This window comes from Bison bison, unplaced genomic scaffold (genome assembly GCF_000754665.1).
Source record: "Bison bison bison isolate TAMUID 2011002044 unplaced genomic scaffold, Bison_UMD1.0 scf7180017864242, whole genome shotgun sequence".
Classification (NCBI taxonomy): Eukaryota; Metazoa; Chordata; class Mammalia; order Artiodactyla; family Bovidae; genus Bison; species Bison bison.
This window is the reverse complement of record NW_011494814.1, coordinates 671,266-691,165: the sequence shown is the minus strand read 5'-3', so window position 1 is coordinate 691,165 and position 19,900 is coordinate 671,266. Positions and strand designations below refer to the sequence as shown.

At 37.6% G+C, this 19,900-nt stretch overlaps 1 protein-coding gene across 1 annotated transcript in view; it reads left to right on the top strand.

Moving 5' to 3' along the window:
* NPAS3 (neuronal PAS domain protein 3) overlaps window positions 1–19,900 on the top strand; it is a 940,521-nt gene that overhangs the window by 270,099 nt on the left and 650,522 nt on the right. Inside the window, exons 3-4 of the mRNA XM_010847026.1 lie at window positions 13,846–14,090; window positions 14,199–14,249. Of these exons, the coding sequence (XP_010845328.1) occupies window positions 13,846–14,090; window positions 14,199–14,249 (296 nt within the window). The remainder of the gene's footprint in view (window positions 1–13,845; window positions 14,091–14,198; window positions 14,250–19,900) is intronic.

Below are 19,900 nucleotides of genomic sequence, written 5' to 3'. Positions count from 1 at the left end.
AGCCAGGCTTCAGCAATACATGAACCGTGAACCTCCTGATGTTCAAGCTGGTTTTCGAAAAGGCAGAGGAACCAGAGATCAAATTGCCAACATCCGCTGGATCATGGAAAAAGCAAGAGAATTCCAAAAAAACATCTATTTCTGCTTTATTGACTATGCCAAAGCCTTTGACTGTGTGGATCACAAGAAACTGTGGGAAATTCTGAAAGAGATGGGAATACCAGACCACCTGATCTGCCTCTTGAGAAATTTGTATGCAGGTCAGGAAGCAACAGTTAGAACTGGACATGGAACAACAGACTGGTTCCAAATAGGAAAAGGAGTTCGTCAAGGCTGTATATTGTCACCCTGTTTATTTAACTTATATGCAGAGTACATCATGAGAAACGCTGGACTGGAAGAAACACAAACTGGAATCAAGATTGCCGGGAGAAATATCAATAACCTCAGATATGCAGATGACACCACCCTTATGGCAGAAAGTGAAGAGGAACTCAAAAGCCTCTTGATGAAAGTGAAAGTGGAGAGTGAAAAAGTTGGCTTAAAGCTCAACATTCAGAAAATGAAGATCATGGCATCTGGTCCCATCACTTAATGGGAAATAGATGGGGAAACAGTGGAAACAGTGTCAGACTTTATTTTTTTGGGCTCCAAAATCACTGCAGATGGTGATTGTAGCCATGAAATTAAAAGATGCTTACTCCTTGGAAGGAAAGTTATGACCAACCTAGATAGCATATTCAAAACCAGAGACATTACTTTGCCAACAAAGGTTCGTCTAGTCAAGGCTATGGTTTTTCCTGTGGTCATGTATGGATGTGAGAATTGGACTGTGAAGAAGGCTAAGTGCCGAAGAATTGATGCGTTTGAACTGTGGTGTTGGAGAAGACTCTTGAGAGTCCCTTGGATTGCAAGGTGATCCAACCAGTCCATTCTAAAGGAGATCAGCCCTGGGATTTCTTTAGAAGGAATGATGCTAAAGCTGAAACTCCAGTACTTTGGCCACCTCATGCGAAGAGTTGACTCATTGGAAAAGACTCTGATGCTGGGAGGGATTGGGGGCAGGAGGAGAAGGGGACGACAGAGGATGAGATGGCTGGATGGCATCACTGACTCGATGGACGTGAGTCTGAGTGAACTCCGGGAGTTGGTGGTGGACAGGGAGGCCTGGCGTGCTGCGATCCATGGGGTCGCAAAGAGTCGGACACAACTGAGCGACTGATATGATCTGATCTGACTAGACGGACCTTTGTTGGCAAAGTAATGTCTCTGCTTTTGAGCATGCTATCTAGGTTGGTCCTAACTTTCCTTCCAAGGAGTAAGCATCTTTTAATTTCATGGCTGCAGTCAGCATCTGCAGTGATTGTGATTTTGGACCCCAAAAAATAAAGTCTGACACTGTTTCCACTGTTTCCCCATCTATTTCCCATGAAGTGATGGGACCTGAAATGGTAGTATCTCCCTCCACCCAGGCAGCTGGCATCCTGCACCCTGGCACACACTGCCTTGGGGTTTTGAGGACCACAGAGGACACAGGAGCCTAGTCTGTGCAGCTGAAGGACTTGGTAATTTGGTTGGATGCTCATGTGAGGTAACTTGAGAAGGGATAAAGGCCTCTTCCAGCCTTTTACTTCCAGTTCTCTTTTAGAGGAATGACCAAAACAAGCATTTTCTCCAGATACTTTTCAGATACTACTACATACAGTGATGACAGGATGACATTTGATAACACTATCAGGAAAATCATTCATTAAGTGAAAAATACCTTGAGCATTAAGGTGTTTTGAGGCTCAACTTGGGGCCAGTAAAATTACATACATGTTTTTTTTTTCAAAAAGTAATTTTTATATTAAAAATATGTTTATTGAAGAAGTTTTAGAAATTAATTATCTCCTGCCTGCTCACCTCCCATCTTCTGACCACCCCCTACAAGAAATGTTTACCATGTAGAAATAACCAATCTCAATATTTTGGCTTGTGGGACTCAATCCTGGTTTGGATATATTTTCTCTGTATCCATATATAGTTATAGATACATTGCTATAATTGTTCAACCCACTGTACATTCTTCTTTATGATCTTCCTTTTATCACTTAACATATTATAAAAATGTTTTTCCAGTCATTGAATATTTTTTTCAACATCTTTAGTATCTTGAGAATATTTCATAATTTATTTCTAAAGTCTATCAAAAGAGGCAGTGAATATTCTTTTAGAATGTATTTGTTTGCATCCTTGGCCAGCGTGAGATCTGTATTTGCCAAAGTGTTCCCTAGAAATTGTAACAATGTACACCTCTGGTAAGTTTGACCATGCTTTTGGAACCTTGATGAAAGGTTAAATAAAAATGCATGCCTTTAAAATAAAGTCAGGTAGGGAATAAAGTATGTTCTCTTTTCAGACTGTTGGCACCATTATTCTCAATTGTAGTGTTTAAAGAAAGGGTGGCCACTTTATGTATTTCATTAAAAATGCAGGCAGTTATAATATAAATGTGTTCATTGATGTCAAGTAAATGGGTGTGCTGTTTGCAGTATTCACATGACCATAACTTTCATTTTTTAGACTTTAAAATCTTCAAACTTGTCAAAGCCTGCTTTCTCCTTTCCAAGTTTCTCCTATCAGGCTTGAAAGTTTTCAAAATCTTTCTTCCACTTGGTCGTGCTTTCAAAAGTGTTTGAAATCACACTTAGAGAAAATTAAAGGAAAAATGAATTTTCCCTCTAGAAAAGGTCATTTGAATTTGAATTCCAAAGCAAGTTAGTTTGGGACTTAGAGCAATTAACAGCAAATTTATGTACTCCAAATTGAAGTATGTTTATATGCCTGAAAAAGGGGGGTTATTGGACATTTTATTAGTGAATTAATGTTTTTATAACAATTGTGATGGAAATTATATGGGTGATTATCAGTTAAATAAAACTTTTTCCATGACTTAATAGTCATATAATCAGGTGAAGGGGACTCATGACTTTATTCCTGTAGAGGCAATGCAGTGCAGTGGTGCGAAGGACATAAGGATGGAGCATCTTGCCAAGGTTCAGATTCCATTTTCAGCTGTCAGTGATCTTGGGCAAGTTACTTTCTCTCTCTGTGCTTTGGTCTTCTTATTTATGAGATGGGGGACAATCATATTTCCAGGGTGATCAGCTGTTCTGGTTTGCCCAGGCCCATCCTTTTAGTACTAAAAGTCTAGGATCCAGGGAAAGTTCTCTCTGAGACAAGAAAACTCCTAGTTTGTGGGGATGAGGGCAGAAAGTTAGAAATAGAGCATAAATATAGTGGCCCCCCAAAACAGGGGCTAAAATAGCAGTGTTTTAGGGTCAGATATATATAGTGGAGATGATCTACTTTCCATAGATGCTGTTACTTCCCCTGTCCATCCTTGCTGATAATGACAATGGTGAATTAAGTAGGATAGTGTTTAAAATACTTAGAGCCTGAAACTTAGTAGATGTTCAAAGATGTTTGTTTTCATTCAGTGTTACTATGATGTTAAGGTTTATGCTGCTTTTTGATGCTATTCAATATTAAAAAGCAGAAACAGCACATGTACTTTCCTGTCATTGATATGAAAACTAAAACTATAGTCCTTTGGAGTGATAGAAATCCCTTTACATGGTTAGTAAAATGTCCTGCCATCACAGAGTGCCCACCATTCCTTCTCATTTTTGCCTTTCAGTGGAGATGCTCTGACCCTTTCAAATATTTAGCAGTAGACTTCCCTCTCAATGTATGCTCACGACTTCTGTTACTGCTAATGGAAGTTACACATGTGTGCTCACCAGGATGAGAAAGGCCTTTATCCCATGTCGGGCAAAGACCCGTGATCCTGAATCTCTTTCTAAACTTCAGACCTGAAGAGAGCAGTGCAGGGAATTGCTGCTTTCTCACTATATTAGCTTCTTCAATTTCCTTTTAATTGGAGCCTGCAACCCAGAATCTTGTAACTTCAGGGGGATGAACAATACAAATTAAGATCTGGATGCTTTCCAGGAATGGCTCAGCTCAAAGAACAGTTTTGTTTTTTTTTTTCCTTTTAACACAGTTGTGGCTATTCACAAATCGCATGCAGTTGCCTAATGAGTCCGTATTTGCTTCTGAGGTTTCACATTTGCAAACTATACTGCTGAGAAAGTAAGTGATGTGTTCACCCACCTCTGGTGTGAGCTGACTGATTTCATGTACAGGACAGATAAATACCAGAATAGTCAAAATTCTAAACCAGTCGCACAGAACCTTCACATACAATATCTTACCCTTGTTCAGGACATTCATTTCTCCCCAAGAATTCTTTCTAATGTATAAGACTTCAATTTATGTTTAAGAACTAGTAAACTATAGCAGTTTGACAGCCATTCACAGTTAATTCTGTGCATTAAACCAACAGCATTCTTTTCCACAAACATCCATTGTTAGGACAATGCTCTCAGACAGAATTTATGAGAAATGGAATTATGTTACCAAGGAGATAGCATTTACTATAATGAAGAGTAGATCCTAGAAAATGGCCCCTTTTACAGCAGCTCAGAGCAGAGCCACAAAAGCAATTGATTGGTCTTGGCATTTAGTCTTATATCAGCTGTGTCATCCATAGCTTCAGGAGTGAGAACACTAATCTAAAGTGACATTTCTGTTCTGGCGGGCTTTTCTGCCCTGATGAAAGCAATTACTTCATTCCTAAATGATAATTTGCAGGAGTTTCAACCACTTTAATTGATAATTTTTTTTTTGTTCTGAGTTCAATTGTGAAGTGATTAGCTGATTTGGTAAATAGAAATTTAAGGTGTGAAATATACAAGTTGCTCCAAGGTAAAGTGCTATTTATTGGGTGGAGAGAAATTACTTGATAAAACTGCAGTTTTTTTTGTTATTATTATGGAACTGCCAGTTGGTAGCTTAAAGTTCTGGAGGAAAATGAAGAACAAAACACTTTGATTCAGGAGGTTTTTGGCAGACACCAAAGCATGCAATGAATAGTTGGGTCTTGCTGTGGTTCATTCAAGGGTTATTTGAATCAAGGTGAACACTGGTTGAAAAGGACTGTGCGGACCTCTCAGCTTTCTTTATTACTATTCTAATGACTCATTCTGATATTAAATCCTCTTACTTAAAGTGTTAAGAATAAGAATGCTCATTGGCTAAAACCAATTAATTATTAAGTTCAAACATACACAAGGCATTTTCTGAAGATGAGGGAAAGCATTCAGTGGAATGGCTTTAATTACTCTTTGGATCTATTTTACCACAAGTCAAAAATAGGTCATGGTTATTCAATCAGAATATATCATAGTTTAAAGATTTTAAAGATACATCTTGATTTTAATACTTTATTGCATGTTAGCAGTTGCACATGTTTTTGACAATGTTTTTAAGCAATCAATTTCATGATATTTTCTTACATGCGGGAAAAATAATGGTAATTTCACTTGTTAAATGAGAAAAATAAGGCAAGAATGAAGGTCAAACTGATTTAGCACATCAAACAGTCTTTGTCAGCCAAGCTTAATATATCCTGAGTTTGTGGAACAAATGAAATTTTGCTGCTATGTTACACTTTGCTTCCAAACAACCATTACAACTGGTTTTATATATTGTGTGAGCATCAGACCATCAAACAGTGCATCTTTACTGACGTGTTGCTGCAGCGATGATCTACAGCAGCAATCTGCCATTTATATAAGGGCAAAATGTGCATCTATATTTAGTTGTGAAATTGGCCTATTATACTCTTGATGTTTACAGAGGCTAACATAAATTAATGATGACAGCTATGAGCAGTGCATTAGTTAAGCAGCAGAGTTCTTACCTTGAACTTGAAGGTTCCAGTTTTAACTTCCAGTATGTACTATACTGCTTTCTTCACACATTAAAGGAAGGTTTCTGAAATTATTACCCTTTCTTGAAGAGCATTAAAAGATTTCAGGTTGGGAGTTATGTTGTACATAATCCTACCAGATAACAGTTTTTTATGCATTTCTCAATTATATTACCTTGTAAGAAAGGTGGTATTTACAATCATGGGGGGAAAATACTTCTGAAAGATTTTTATTCTTTGCAGTGGACTGATTTGATTGACTTTGAACTCTCTGTGATGCCAGTGTGTGGTGGACTGTTTTATTGAAAGTAATTAAGGAAGGGCAAGCAGTGCTTATAGAATCTTTACTGTACTTTTTCCCTGGGAAGCTGCCTCATTCAGCTCATGTCAGGGCAGGTGTAGGTACCGGAGTAACTATAGATTTCACCGTTAACTATGACCAGAGATCTGACAAGTATGCAGGTGTTCAAAGGTTCATGAGTTAAAATGCTGCAGCCTTTGATGAATTTTTGATGGCTGCATTTTTAATACAGGTCGACCTTCTTCCTTTGAGGCTGCATGCCAGATTAATTGATAAGTAGTAGAAGTCTAGTGCTGGATTCTCCTAAGCAAAACAAGTAGGAAAATCCATAAAAAAAAAAAAAAAGTGCCTGTCTGGCTCCTTAGAAGTACTTTAAAAAGGTAAAATTTAAAGTGGTTTTTACTCTACTTTTCCTTTCCCCTAGAGTTAATGACCAAAATCTGCCGTGTTCTTTTATAAAGACTAGTTATTGTAGTCTAAAAGTTTACATGAAGGTGTTAACTTTGAGGCTTAGAGAGAGGATTTTTATGTAGAGAGAGTATGGATCTGTTGATAATGTCCATATAAGAAGTCATTCCATAAATATAAAGTATTAAAAAATAGCTGATAGATATCTGGCTGTGAAGAAGTCATTGAATAAGAAACATTTGACTAAGGGGACTTACTTCTGTTGGCTCCTCTGGGACAGTTACTATTTCTGCTCTGTTACATTCTGTAAATATCCAACTATCTTGTTTCTGTAATCACTATCACCATTTCTGTGAAGTAGAAAACCAAAGAAATTGAACTTTGCAAAGCTAAATTTGACAAACCACAAGAGACAACTTAGTTCTTTTAATGAGTCATCACATCCAAAGTTACCTGCTTTTTCCACTGTGGACAAGTGTCCCAGTGAACAACTGACACCTTTATCCAACTCTGAGACTGCTTCAGAGAGATTGCAAGTGCTAAGTCAATTTCATAATATTGGCTTTGTGATAGTGGCAGTGCCTGTTTGGTTTTTGTTTTTTTTTTTCTAAGAAGCAACAAAACTTTCTTTTACCTTTTTTTCCTGTCTCATTTCTGGCTCAAGTAGAGTTTCACGATTCAGCCTTGCCCCCAGTATGGAGGCTAGAACTGGAAACTGCTGTTGTCCTTCCAAGTTTCTTCCCTGCTCCAAGTGTTCTGGGTGAGCTCTCCATGGTCCTGGATTTGGAGCTTTGCCTGGCAGACAGAGCTTTCAGATTTGTGATGTTTTAGGAGATGCTTTGAAAGATCTTCTTCCTGCTAGGAATACACATATACTCTTTCTGATGAATAATTATCATTGCAATTTTGAAGTCTTCCATAGAAGCTTTCACAGTCTTCCCGAGTAACCCGCCCATTCCCTTAATTACTGTTTGGATGTTCATTTTTCTCTATAAACAAAATTGCTTGTCAATTTTGAATGTCAGTTTTTTCTACTTTAGGGAACTAAAAAATGATCCTTTATTATTCTTAGCATAGGAAATCACTTATTTATAAACATTTCATCTTCCATTAATGAGACATGCATTTTTTATTTGAACAAGTCATTGAGTATACCTATAGTAAAAGACAGGTAGACCTAGGCGTAAGGAGGAACATAATGAAAAATCAATAGCTCTGCAATCAAGTAGTTTTATTTCACTTAGTATATGGTGTGGTATGTCAGAACCAGTAGATGGAAATCTTATTGGTGAGAACACAGTATAAATTATAAAGGACCTCAAAGCATACAACAGTTAGTGTGACATAAGCTTGGGTTTTGATTTAACACATCTTATACAGTATTACTGTGTCCTAGGCACCACTATAAATATTTTTTTAACTACCTCAGTTAATTTTAACAGGAGCCTTATGAAGCAGTATTATCATCACATATCACAGGTGAGAAACTGAGGCAAAAGATGTTAAGTAAGTTGCTCACATTTACTAATTATTATGTAATTAGTCATAGAGCCAGGATTTAAGCACAGGCTCTGGAATTTATGCACTTACCCTCTGTCTCCTGCTATTGTGGAAGACATGCTGAGAGAGGCAGCAGACAGAGCTTGCAGAAAGTGAGAAGCATGAGAGAACATGGAGGCATTTAAATAAATAGGCAATTTTAGGGTTATCACCAAGCAGAAGTCAGCTCTCTGACTTAATTTCTACTGTCACTATATGGGAAGTAAAATTTACTAAAAAATGAAAGTCATAAGTGGCAGTAAAGGAAGGAGTTTGAGAAACAATGAGTAAAAAACATAGGTATTTAGAATTATAGAAACTATAGCCTGAATGAAAAATAAAATGATAGGAAAGATGCTACTAGTTAAAAGAAAATTGTAAAGAATTCTGGAGGAACAAGGTGGTGATCAGATGTGGTACTAAGATTAAAACAGTCAGGCTTTTTCCTAGGTATAAAGTTATTATAATAGTAGTCAGTGCCTATAGTGACTTTCCTGGTGGCTCAGATGGTAAAGAATCTCCTGGCAGTGCAGGAGCCCTGGGTCAGGAAGACCCCCTGGAGAAGGGAATGGCAACCCACTCCAGTATTCTTGCCTAGAGAATTCCATGGACAGAGGAACCAGCGGGGTACAGTCCATGGGGCTGCATAGAGCTGGACAGACTGAGCAACTGACGTTCTCACTTTCACTTTCCATGTTTATGTAACATTTACAACATGGCAGTTGTAAGTAATATATGTCAAGGCATTTAGCACTTGACATATATTAGCTCAATTACTCCTTTGAAGATATTGTGAAGTATGTTCTACTATAATGTCTGTTTCCCAGATGAGGAAATTGAGGTCCAAAGAAGCTGAGACTTCTGTCCAAGATTGCCAGCTAGTACCTGTGTGATGCTGTGGACATGGAGCCCCTGCTCCAAACATCTGTGCTTCCAAGAAAGCTTAAGTATAGGTTGACTACATTTAGGCATTCTTCAGTCTTATTAAAATTCTTTGTTGTAAAGCTCTAAAGGAGACTCTACCACGTTTAGAGTTTACAGACTATCTTAACTGTTGCAATATAGAACTGTCCAAGGGAGGTTCACTTCTTTATAGTCTACAATATATTACTATGAAATTATCATGTGAGCCATTGCAGTGGTCCCAGAAGATTTGCCAAATGCTACTTTTTTGTCATCCTCATGGTCTAAGATGATAAAATTGAAGTTCAACATAGTGACTTAGAATTATAATGTCTACAATGGCCAAAGTGGATCTCAGAATCCCTTCATTGGAACTCTTTCCATGAAACATGCAGCTTGCCAAAGGAACTTAAAATACATGGAGGATTCAAAAAATAACTTTATATTTAACAAATACTGACTGCTGAATCTTCATTCTTAGTAAACTCTTTTTTGATTGCTTGTTAGGTATATGCTTAAAGGTATAACTTTATAAATGTGTAAAAGTTGCTTAAAGATGTTGAGTGAAAACATACATTAAATAATATTATTTTAACCAAGGATATTTTTAGGATAAGTTAATTCTAGCAACATCAATGGCAAAAAGAGAGCAGAATCCAGCTTTATAATCCTTATAAGAAGAAATTCTATATGTTAGATCATTATTCTTTTGGATGGAGTGATGGATCCCTTTTGAAAATTTGAGAATCATTTAATAAACCCTCAAATATATATATATATATACATACATATACATATATATACACACATTATTTTGGATATGATTTTCAGATATGCATGTGTGTCTTTGAAAATAGTTGTTGATTTGTTGTTGGTGGTAATTATTAATGAAGATGATACTGTTGTCATCACAGAGTTAAAATTTTGATTTGTGGAGGATTTTCTGTTATTCAGAGTCTAAGTGGAAGAGCATTAAAGTAGTGGGAATTTTGGGCTCAAGAAGTAACTTACTACTTAGTCACATTTTAGGTGGCAGACATCAGGCAGTAACATTTACTCACAGTCAATCCGTTCTTTCTCTAGTATTTAGAAATGCAACTGTAATGTTTTGATTTAGAACACAATGTACAAATGCAAATTTAGGTTAGGTTTTAATGTAGTCCTTAATTCAGTGTGAGAATTACTTCTAACTAGGCTCTACTTCACAAAAGCAGGCAAAAGATTAATCCACAATCTGTCATTGTCTTAAGGTCTTTAGCTTCATCTATTGTATCAGTATCTCCACAACCTTTATAATCCTTTGACTGTATTTTATTGCTGTTGCCCTCAAAAGCAATTACTACTTATTACAGACACAGTGCCCTCATTCTGGAAATCTTCTGTACTGTGGTGTCTGCATAATGATGTGGTGGGGAGTCATGGAAACCCTTTGTTATTAAGATTGTGGACAGGAAGATTACTCCAGTAGGGTAACACAGTGTGTGTAAAGAGATTTTTTTTTAAAGGGGGGGAGTGATAGAGAAGAACTGATAAGATAATATATAGAAGCACATAAAGTAAGTGCTATTTTAGAAAAGCCAAGTGTCAGAGGGCAGTGTTTAAGCGAGGAACCCCAAAGCATTAGTGTCCATATACCCCACCTTCCCTGAGTGGACCAAAAAAGTCATCTCCACTCTACTTCACCCTTGGAGCCCACTGGGCTACTCCCTGTGATCTTTGGCTTTTCTACCTTAGGATTAGTTTTTTTCCTTAGGTTATTGATAAGCCCATACAGTAAATATCAATTTCAGAATATTGCTTAATCCTCTATTGGCTTCAGGTGAATAGAGAAATTCCCATTATGAATGTTAGTAATATTGATTAGGTATCAGATGAATCTATTTGTGACCACTGAATGACATATATAAGGAAAATTACATATAACATCCATGTGAGACTTCTGGCAGAATTGACCTCCTGAATTATTACCCAATTGCAAAATGAGTCCCTGCTCCATTATTGACCAAATGGCATGTTTTATTTGGCTTGCATGCTTTTCAAAAATGCCAATTAGTTAACATAAGCTTAAAATGTAACATAAACTTGGAAATACTATGTAAAAATTCGGATTTTTTGTTTACTAGAAACAGCAGTAGCTGAAATCTGGCAGCACATGTAAGCCTTCCCCCAAAGCAGCACACACAAGGCGAAAACTGTATATGCTTTCCTTTGCCTGGGCTGCCATCCTCCAGTTCTCCACAGTCAGCATCAGGCCTCTTTACTCATTGACATTCCCTGCCTTAACCCTGCAAGCCCTTGAGTTAGCAGCCTTGCTCCAGAGCTCCATCATAGTCACTTATAGGACCAAAAAAAAAAAAAAATTTATATATAAGTTCAGCCCACCTTCTGGAGTAGTATTCGATTATGAGAACACAAAAAGAGCAAAGCACTGAACTTGAACCCCTGCACTCTACAAGTGGTAGATAAAACATGTCAAGTGACATAGTTCTTTGGGTACAGCTGACTTAAATGGTGTTAGATAGATTACTTTTATTATATAGGGGTAGAGGAGGGCTATGAATCATTGTTTTATCCTAAGATGTTGACATAGATTCAGATTTTACTTGTACTTGGTCAGACTTTAAGGCATCTCTTGCTTTCGTGTACCTAGTTATCAATCAGCCACATTGAGCATTTGAATAATTGAATGGAGGTCAGCTAAAATTTTGGGAAACAAAATGATATAGCTTTTCCTTATAAATTAGTGATGTTTCCACTGAAGATTATCACCAGAGATATCAGGACAAAGATTTGTCACCTGTGACTGCTTTGACTCTGAAAATGGTAGTATTAATTGGTCTAGTTCTGAGAAATACATTAACTGGCTAATGTCAAATATTTTATTAATGGAGCGAACATGAAACCAGTTGGGCTATTAGCCTAGCAAGTATTTGACCCAAACATCATGGAGCTATTTAAATTACATAGATACTCAGTAAAACACTTGAAGTGTCTGCAGTGAAAACAGTTTTCCACTTTGAACAATATCAGATATGGTCTAAGATAATATGCCTTGGTGAAGGAAATGGCAACCCACTCCAGTGTTCTTGCCTGGAGAAACCCAGGGATGGGGGAGCCTGGTGGGCTGTCTATGGGGTCTCACAGAGTCAGACACGACTGAAGCGACTTAGCAGCAGCAAGGTAATATGGAATGTTATTGCTCATATTAAGAGGTTGAAGCCATACTACTCGACTTATTTTGACCTGTTCCTCTGGTCTTGCTCCTCTTTCTTGATATTTTATATTGGGGAAAACCAGGATGCTAGATTCAAAGATTTTAAATGCTTTCAAAGCCCGATAAAATGGATACTTATATATGATGTTAATAATACCTTGATACTCTAAATATTGCCCAATTATTTATCATCACAGTCTGATTTTGAATTTTATTTTTCATCAGACACAAAACAGAACAATTCAGAGTAGGTGGATTTCTCCTGTCAGATACTCACATATAACTTCAGTTGTGCCAGATTCTGCCCTCAGCAATGCGAGCAAACTTCAAACAGAAATGTGCATAAATAGTTAAAGGAAAATGCTGGATCCCACCTGTTGCCTCTTCTGTGAAGTAATATGTCTATAATGTTTATAAATTTTAATAACCCATATGGGGCTTTATCTTTCAACATTAAATTTATATTATTTTAAAGTTTGACTTTTCTGGGTGATATATTTTATTCTCTAATATCTTAGAGAATCTATCCATCTATGAATGTATGCTCCTTAATAAAGAATTAAAGTATTCTCTTATCAACCAATTACCAGTGCATTTATAAAGTTCCATTGAAATCATCATTTTCAATGAGAGTTTTTCTTTATCTGACTGAAGGTTATGATTCTTATTGAGGGCTGGAAGCACATCAGCATTTTATTTGTTAATTCTGTGAACTGTGTTTTTGTTTAGCCTTTGTTCCTTGAGATGGTAATAGAAAACATTTTTTAAAATGTATCCTTTTGAGGGTTTAGTCTTCCCTGGTGGCTCAGATGGTAAAGAATCTGCCCGCAATGAGGGAGACCCGGGTTCAATTCCTAGGTCAGGAAGATCCCCTGGAGAAGGGAATGGCAACCCACTCTGTTATTCTTGCCTGGAGAATCCCATGGACAAAGGAGTCTGGCAGGGCTACAGTCTATGGGGTCACAAAGAGTTGGACATGACTGAGCAACTACACTTTTGAGGGTTTAAGATCCCAGAGTGATAATAGTTGAATGAACAAAGCCATTAGCTTAAAAATAGATCTATAAATGGGCTTCCCAGGGGGCTCAGTGGTAAAGAATTTGCCTGCCAATTCAGGAGACATAGAAGATGTGGTTCTATCCCTGGATAAGGAAGATCCCATGGAGGAGCAAATGACAACTACTCCAGTATTCTTGCCTGGAGAATCCTATGGACAGAGGAGCCTGGCAGGCTGCAGTCCATAAGGTCACAAAGAGTTGGACACAACTGAGCATACACTCACACATGCAGATATATAATTATAATCACCGTCTTTTAAATTGCTCATAGCTGATAATAGCAAGCATCACCTGTAAATCTTATGTCTCAAAAACAATGACTATATCTCAGTGCCTGGGTAATTGGAGGGAAAAACTTAACAAGCAAACTATTTTTACTCATTGCACATGAGTTTATGGCATATAAGCCCAGAGGGAGAATTTATGGTTTTAGTGGTCTTTGGAACTCCTTTTACCATGGCCCTGAAATTTTGAAGAAAATTTTGGTAGATTTTGCTGGTTGCGGGGAGGGGCGGGCGCAGATGAAGTAAAAAGAAAAGCAGTGTTCGTCTGATTGACAGAATCACACGTTCTGAACAGCACTTTTTCACTTCTTTGATTCCAGTTTACAAGCATTGAGAAAGGAGAAGTCCCGGGACGCTGCCCGGTCCCGCCGGGGAAAAGAAAACTTTGAGTTCTATGAATTGGCCAAGTTGTTGCCTCTTCCTGCAGCCATCACTAGCCAGCTTGACAAGGCCTCCATCATTCGACTTACAATCAGCTACCTGAAAATGAGGGACTTTGCTAACCAGGGGGACCCTCCATGGAACTTGCGGATGGAAGGCCCTCCACCTAACACGTCAGTAAAAGGTAAGGTTTCAGCCCCTGTTGATCCTGGAATGTGGTCTGTTGGTGTCTCTGAGATGAAACGTTTACCATCATCCTCTCTTCTTTTCCTGCATATCAAATCCTTTAAAGGGATACAATTGTGGAAATCTGAACTCTGCATGAGAAAGACACCATGTGAAGGTGAAATAAACCTCTTCTATTTCTATTTTATTTTCAAAAAGTCTGTCAGCCTAAATAGTCTATCACTTTAGATAAGGTTTCAGGGAAATGAGAATGGAATGACTTACATTAAAATGTTTCTTGGGTTTAACTTATGTTATGCTAATACATGCAAATTATTATTAAGTGGGGGGTGGTTAAGAGAATACTTGGTAAAGGTTAGGACTAACATTTTCTGACTTTAGTTACCAAAGAGAGGCAAAGAGCAGAGTACAGTTGTAGTAGGCATTTTGAATAATGATTTTATTGACTAACAAAGTGATCAATCTATGTATTGTTTCAACTCTTTATATATAATGCCTACAATTTATAAATATAAACATGTATTTATGCTCCCAATCTGGATGTACTTACCCTTAAAATTTATTAAAACTTTAGGTCTTTTTTACCTTGATACTCAAGAGGGTTATTTTCTTGCATGCTCTTGAAACATCTAATAACTAATGAGATTTTAAGTATATGAATATGCATGCATGTATTTATTGATGTACGTGTGGTGTTGGCCACTGATTTTCTTTAACAATGTATCACTCAAGGCATGGAATGGGATCTGTTGGTTTTTCTGCTTTAACTTAGTATCTAGGCCCTTGGTGAGCATGGAATAACTGGACATGGGATGGAATTGCAGGCAGCCTTCTCTGGGGGAGGAATTAGATTCTTAGCTATGTGATTATACCTTGATGAGTACCTGTGAAGTCCCTGTATTCTTGGCTGTTGTAGGGAAGGATACTGGGGAAAGCTATAACTTCTTATAGGATTCAAATAAAATGAAAGTTCAACAGCAGTGACTTGATAATTCTGTGCTAAGAGGTGTAATCATATGTATGTAGATACCTGTGTGAATCTGTTTGCATCTTTGTTATCATTACTTAGGGATTCTGTTTCTTATGCTTATTAGAGAAGGAAAATTTGAATGCAAATTGTAACAGGTTATTTTTCTCTAGGGCAGAGGTTGGCATACATTTTCTGTAAAGGCCATATATAGTAAATATTTTCGTTTTGGGGGAGTACTCAACTCTGCCATTGCAGAATGAAATCAATCTTAGACAAATATAAATAACAAGATATGGCTGTGTTCTAATAAAACCATACTTGCAAAGCAGGCAGCTGCCACCAAGTTTGGCCCACAAGCCATAGTTCACAGACTCCTGCTCTAAGTATAAGAATGACATTTGAAGGTTGAGAAGAACATACAACAGAGATAGTTCTCAAGGGCAGGGTGTCAATATGAGGAAGCACAAGACAAATAGACCAAGGCACATTCATGCTTTCCTTACACAGCCCTTCTACCCTTAAGAATGTTGATGTCAGCTTGGTAATATACCAGTCCATGTTCCAGATACTAAAACGGGAATTTTCCAAAGCTGAGGATGTGAGTATAATCCTAGTAAATACTTAAGAGTTTATTTAGTAGGTTGTCTTTGTGTTTATTCCAAATCATGTAAGATGAATGGATACATGTAGCAGGTTAGAAATCACAAAAGAATATAAAATATATTCTTAATCTTTTTATTCAATTTGAAATACATTGACTGAGGAACTTATATTAACTTGTTTAACATAATTATCTTTTACTTCCATCTTTTCTTTAAGAGAGTTGGTAGCTTATAGTCTTCCTTGGTAGTGGTTACTGCCAAAGTAGAAAAGTCTAATGGTTCCATGGTCTGTCTACTCTTCTTGCTCTTGTTTAGTCGCTAAATCATGTCTGACTCTTTTGTGACCCTCTGGACCTTAGTCCACCAGGCTCCTCTGTCCATGGGATTTCCCAGGCAAGAATACTGGATTGGGTTGCCATTTCCTTTTCCAGGGGATCTTCCTGACCCAGAGATCACACCCACGTCTCCTGAACTGGTAGGTGGTTTCTTTACCACTGAGCCACCAGGGAAGCTCTGTTCATTCTTCTACAATGTGATAATTCTGCTTGCTTTTGGAATCATGGCCTTTTAGAGATGCATATTTATAGATAGTATAGAACTAAGCCCTCATTTTACAGGTGAGGAAAATGATGTAGAAAGGGCTTACAGTTAAGTATTGCTGCTACTGCTAAGTCGCTTCAGTTGTGTCCGACTCTGTGCGACCCCATGGACTGCAGCCTACCAGGCTTCTCTGTCCATGGGATTCTCCAGGCAAGAACACTGGAGTTGCCATTTCCTTCTCCAGTGCATGAAAGTGAAAAGTGAAAGTGAAGTCGCTCAGTCGTGTCCGACTCTTAGCGACCCCATGGACTGCAGCCTACCAGGCTCCTCCATCCATGGGATTTTCCAGGCAAGAGTACTGGAGTGGGGTGCCATTGCCTTCTCCTACAGTTAAGTATTAGAAGATCTAAAATTAGAATCCCATTGTTTTGCTTTTCTGTCTAGGGCTCTTTCAAATATTATTTCTAGCAATAATATTTGATTTCTATCATCATCATCATTTGATTTCTATCTCATCATCCAGATGAGAATGCTCTTAGCTTTGGACTATGGCTAAAAATTCATTTTTTTTTTTGTGACCTCCAGTCAACTTAACTATGTAAATACTAATGATGAAGATGGATTAAAATAAGATAAAATACTGTCTCTGCTCATAGGATAAGTTCAGTCTATAGAGGAACATGGTGATGTCAGTGAGAAAAGTGGGAAGATTGGAATTTATATACCAGACTTAATTATTTAAAAAATTTTATCCAGTTTATCACAGATCATCCAGTTGTCACATGTTTACTCCCTCTATTAGAAATCTGATGATAGTCTAGAACTGAAGTCTATACTGTACTGAAGTAGGGGACTTGCTACTGTTTACTCTGGCTCTCAAAGGTTGCTAGGAATGCAATGGGTGCTTTCGGTAAGCTGGTTCTGCTGTACAATGTATGTATATTTTATTGCTTTCCTCTTTAATGCAAACCTGCTACTCATTCTGATCAAACATTCATGAAACAACAACATCAAAAGAAATTCATTTTAATTTGCTAAGGTCTTCTATGTTGTGCCCTTGAAGAAGTTCATATGGATAAACAAGCTTATATAAATAGCCTCCAGCATCATGTGAAGTGCAGTTCATAATCCAACAATAAAACAGTAGACATTATACTTCGTGCTTCTCCAAGCAGTCTCTTGAATAAACCTAAAGGCATTTGGAAATTTATATGAAAAGTGCTTACACGATGTAGGCAGCATCTTTTTAATGTGATGAGTTGTTCATGTTAATAATTAAATTTCAAAGCTTAAATTTAAATTTGTCCCAAACAACTATATATAAATTTAATTATTTTAATTTACTGCTTCAGAAAGGTTCTTTATTCTGCCCTGTGTTCATCATATCTTTTCTTAAAAGTCTATAAAGGTTGATGAGTTTGCTTTGTGATGCCCATTGTGTACAGATTATTGCAAGTTGTGCTTGCAGAAAGCACACTCAGGTGGCGGTGTGTAATATGTCCTGAGTCAATTACTTCATGGAAATGATATGTTAAGCAATTGGAAGGTAACAGATAGTTTTTTTCCATTATTTTAGAAATATCTCTATTGTTATAATACAGATCAAATCTACAATGAACATTATGCATTATTCAAGAAATGACCAGGCATTCTCAGCAGTGTTTCAGCTAAATAACTGATGATTGTAACCTTTAAAGAAATCTCATTGTGGTGACTGTTGGTAAATCACTTCTCCATTCATAGTAATCTCTGTTTAGAGGCTATCTAGAAGCCATTATATCTTTTATTAATCTTCAAAGTAATGGCTGCTGATTTGACATTTGCTAAAACTAGATAAATTTTCTGTCTTTCTAATACCACAGACTTCAGTCAGTTTTTGGAGTATATCTGTGTCTGCTGCAACTCTATTAATCCAGGAATATTTACCACTGTAAGCATAAGTTTTATTTCACTTTAAACATTGCAGCTTTTAAACAACAATTTTCCTATATGTGTGACAGGCCGCAATCTTACAGTATGTAAAATACAAGACATATTTAGCTTTTGGAAGGGAACAATTGAAAACTATGCAAGACAACTCGTGATTGAAATCGACTGGACACATTAAGGAAGAACTTGAAAATTTTCATGGAATTTCCTTACACTATTTCAAGTATCTGTGTGACTTAATGTAGATGTTTCTGAGAGGAGAAACTTTCAGGTCTTTATTTAAGCAACATAGAATCTATTCTTAGCTAAAGACCATACTGTTACTTAAGCAATGATGTCTAATGGATTCATTTATGTTATTCATATAGGGTAAATGAGTATAGGACATCCTTCAGAATAACACTGAATTACTACTGTAATGATTGTCTCTGAGATATGAATAGTATTTTATAAAATGGTTCTAGTTCCATAGAAGGGAGAGATTCCAAGACAGGCTGAGTGATAGGCCTTCTTGGTTTAAGCAGCTCAAAGGTCTTGATTTCTCTTCTGGCATTTTACTGTGTGCTGACACTATGTTACCTCTCCCAAGTGACATTCGTGTTTGGGGGCAAGTGTCATATTCCTTGTTATTAAAAAGTCATGTAAAATGAAAATTCTTAGAAGCAGTACATGGCATGTATATCAACCTGTGGTAGTCTTTATTTTCAAACCGCTAAATGCCTAATGGTGACTCCTTAGGTTCTGAAAAAGAGCTTCCTATCACTCTTCCCTAGTAGCTCAGCTGGTAAAGAATCCACCTGCAATGCAGGAGACCTCTGTTCGATTCCTTGGTCAGGAAGATGCCCTGGAGTCCATCCACTCAAGTATTCTTGGGTTTCCTTGGTGACTCAGATGGTAAAGAATCCACCTGCTCTGTGGGACACCTGGGTTCTAACCCTGGGTTGGGAATATTCCCTGGCGGAGGGCACAGCAACCCACTCCAGTATTCTTGCCTGGAGAATCCCTATGGACAGAGTAGCCTGGCAGACTAGAGTCCATGGGGTCACAAAAAGTCAGACGCGACTGATTGACTAAACACAGGATAGGCCTAGGAGAATGGGAGAGAAGATGGAAACTTGGTTCCTGTTCTTAACTCCATTACCCTCAGTAGACTGAGAGCCTGACTGTCTAGTTTAGACTCGTTTTATTTGCCTCATCCCAAGTGAAGAGGAACTCAAAAGCCTCTTGATGAAAGTGAAAGTGGAGAGTGGAAAAAGTTGGCTTAAAGCTCAACATTCAGAAAACGAAGATCATGGCATCTGGACCCACCACTTCGTGGGAAATAGATAGGGAAACAGTGGAAACAGTGTCAGACTTTATTTTTCTGGACTCCAAAATCACTGCAGATGGTGACTGCAGCCATGAAATTAAAAGACGCTTACTGCTCGGAAGGAAAGTTATGACCAACCTAGATAACATATTCAAAAGCAGAGACATTACTTTGCCAATAAAGGTTTGTCTAGTCAAGGCTATGGTTTTTCCTGTGGTCATGTATGGATGTGAGAGTTGGACTGTGAAGAAGGCTGAGCGCCGAAGAATTGATGCTTTTGAACTGTGGGGTTGGAGAAGACTCTTGAGAGTCCCTGGGACTGAAAGGGGATCCAACCAGTCCATTCTGAAGGAGATCAGCCCTGGGATTTCTTTGGAAGGAATGATACTAAGGCTGAAACTCCAATACTTTGGCCACCTCATGGGAAGAGTTGACTCACTGGAAAAGACTCTGATGCT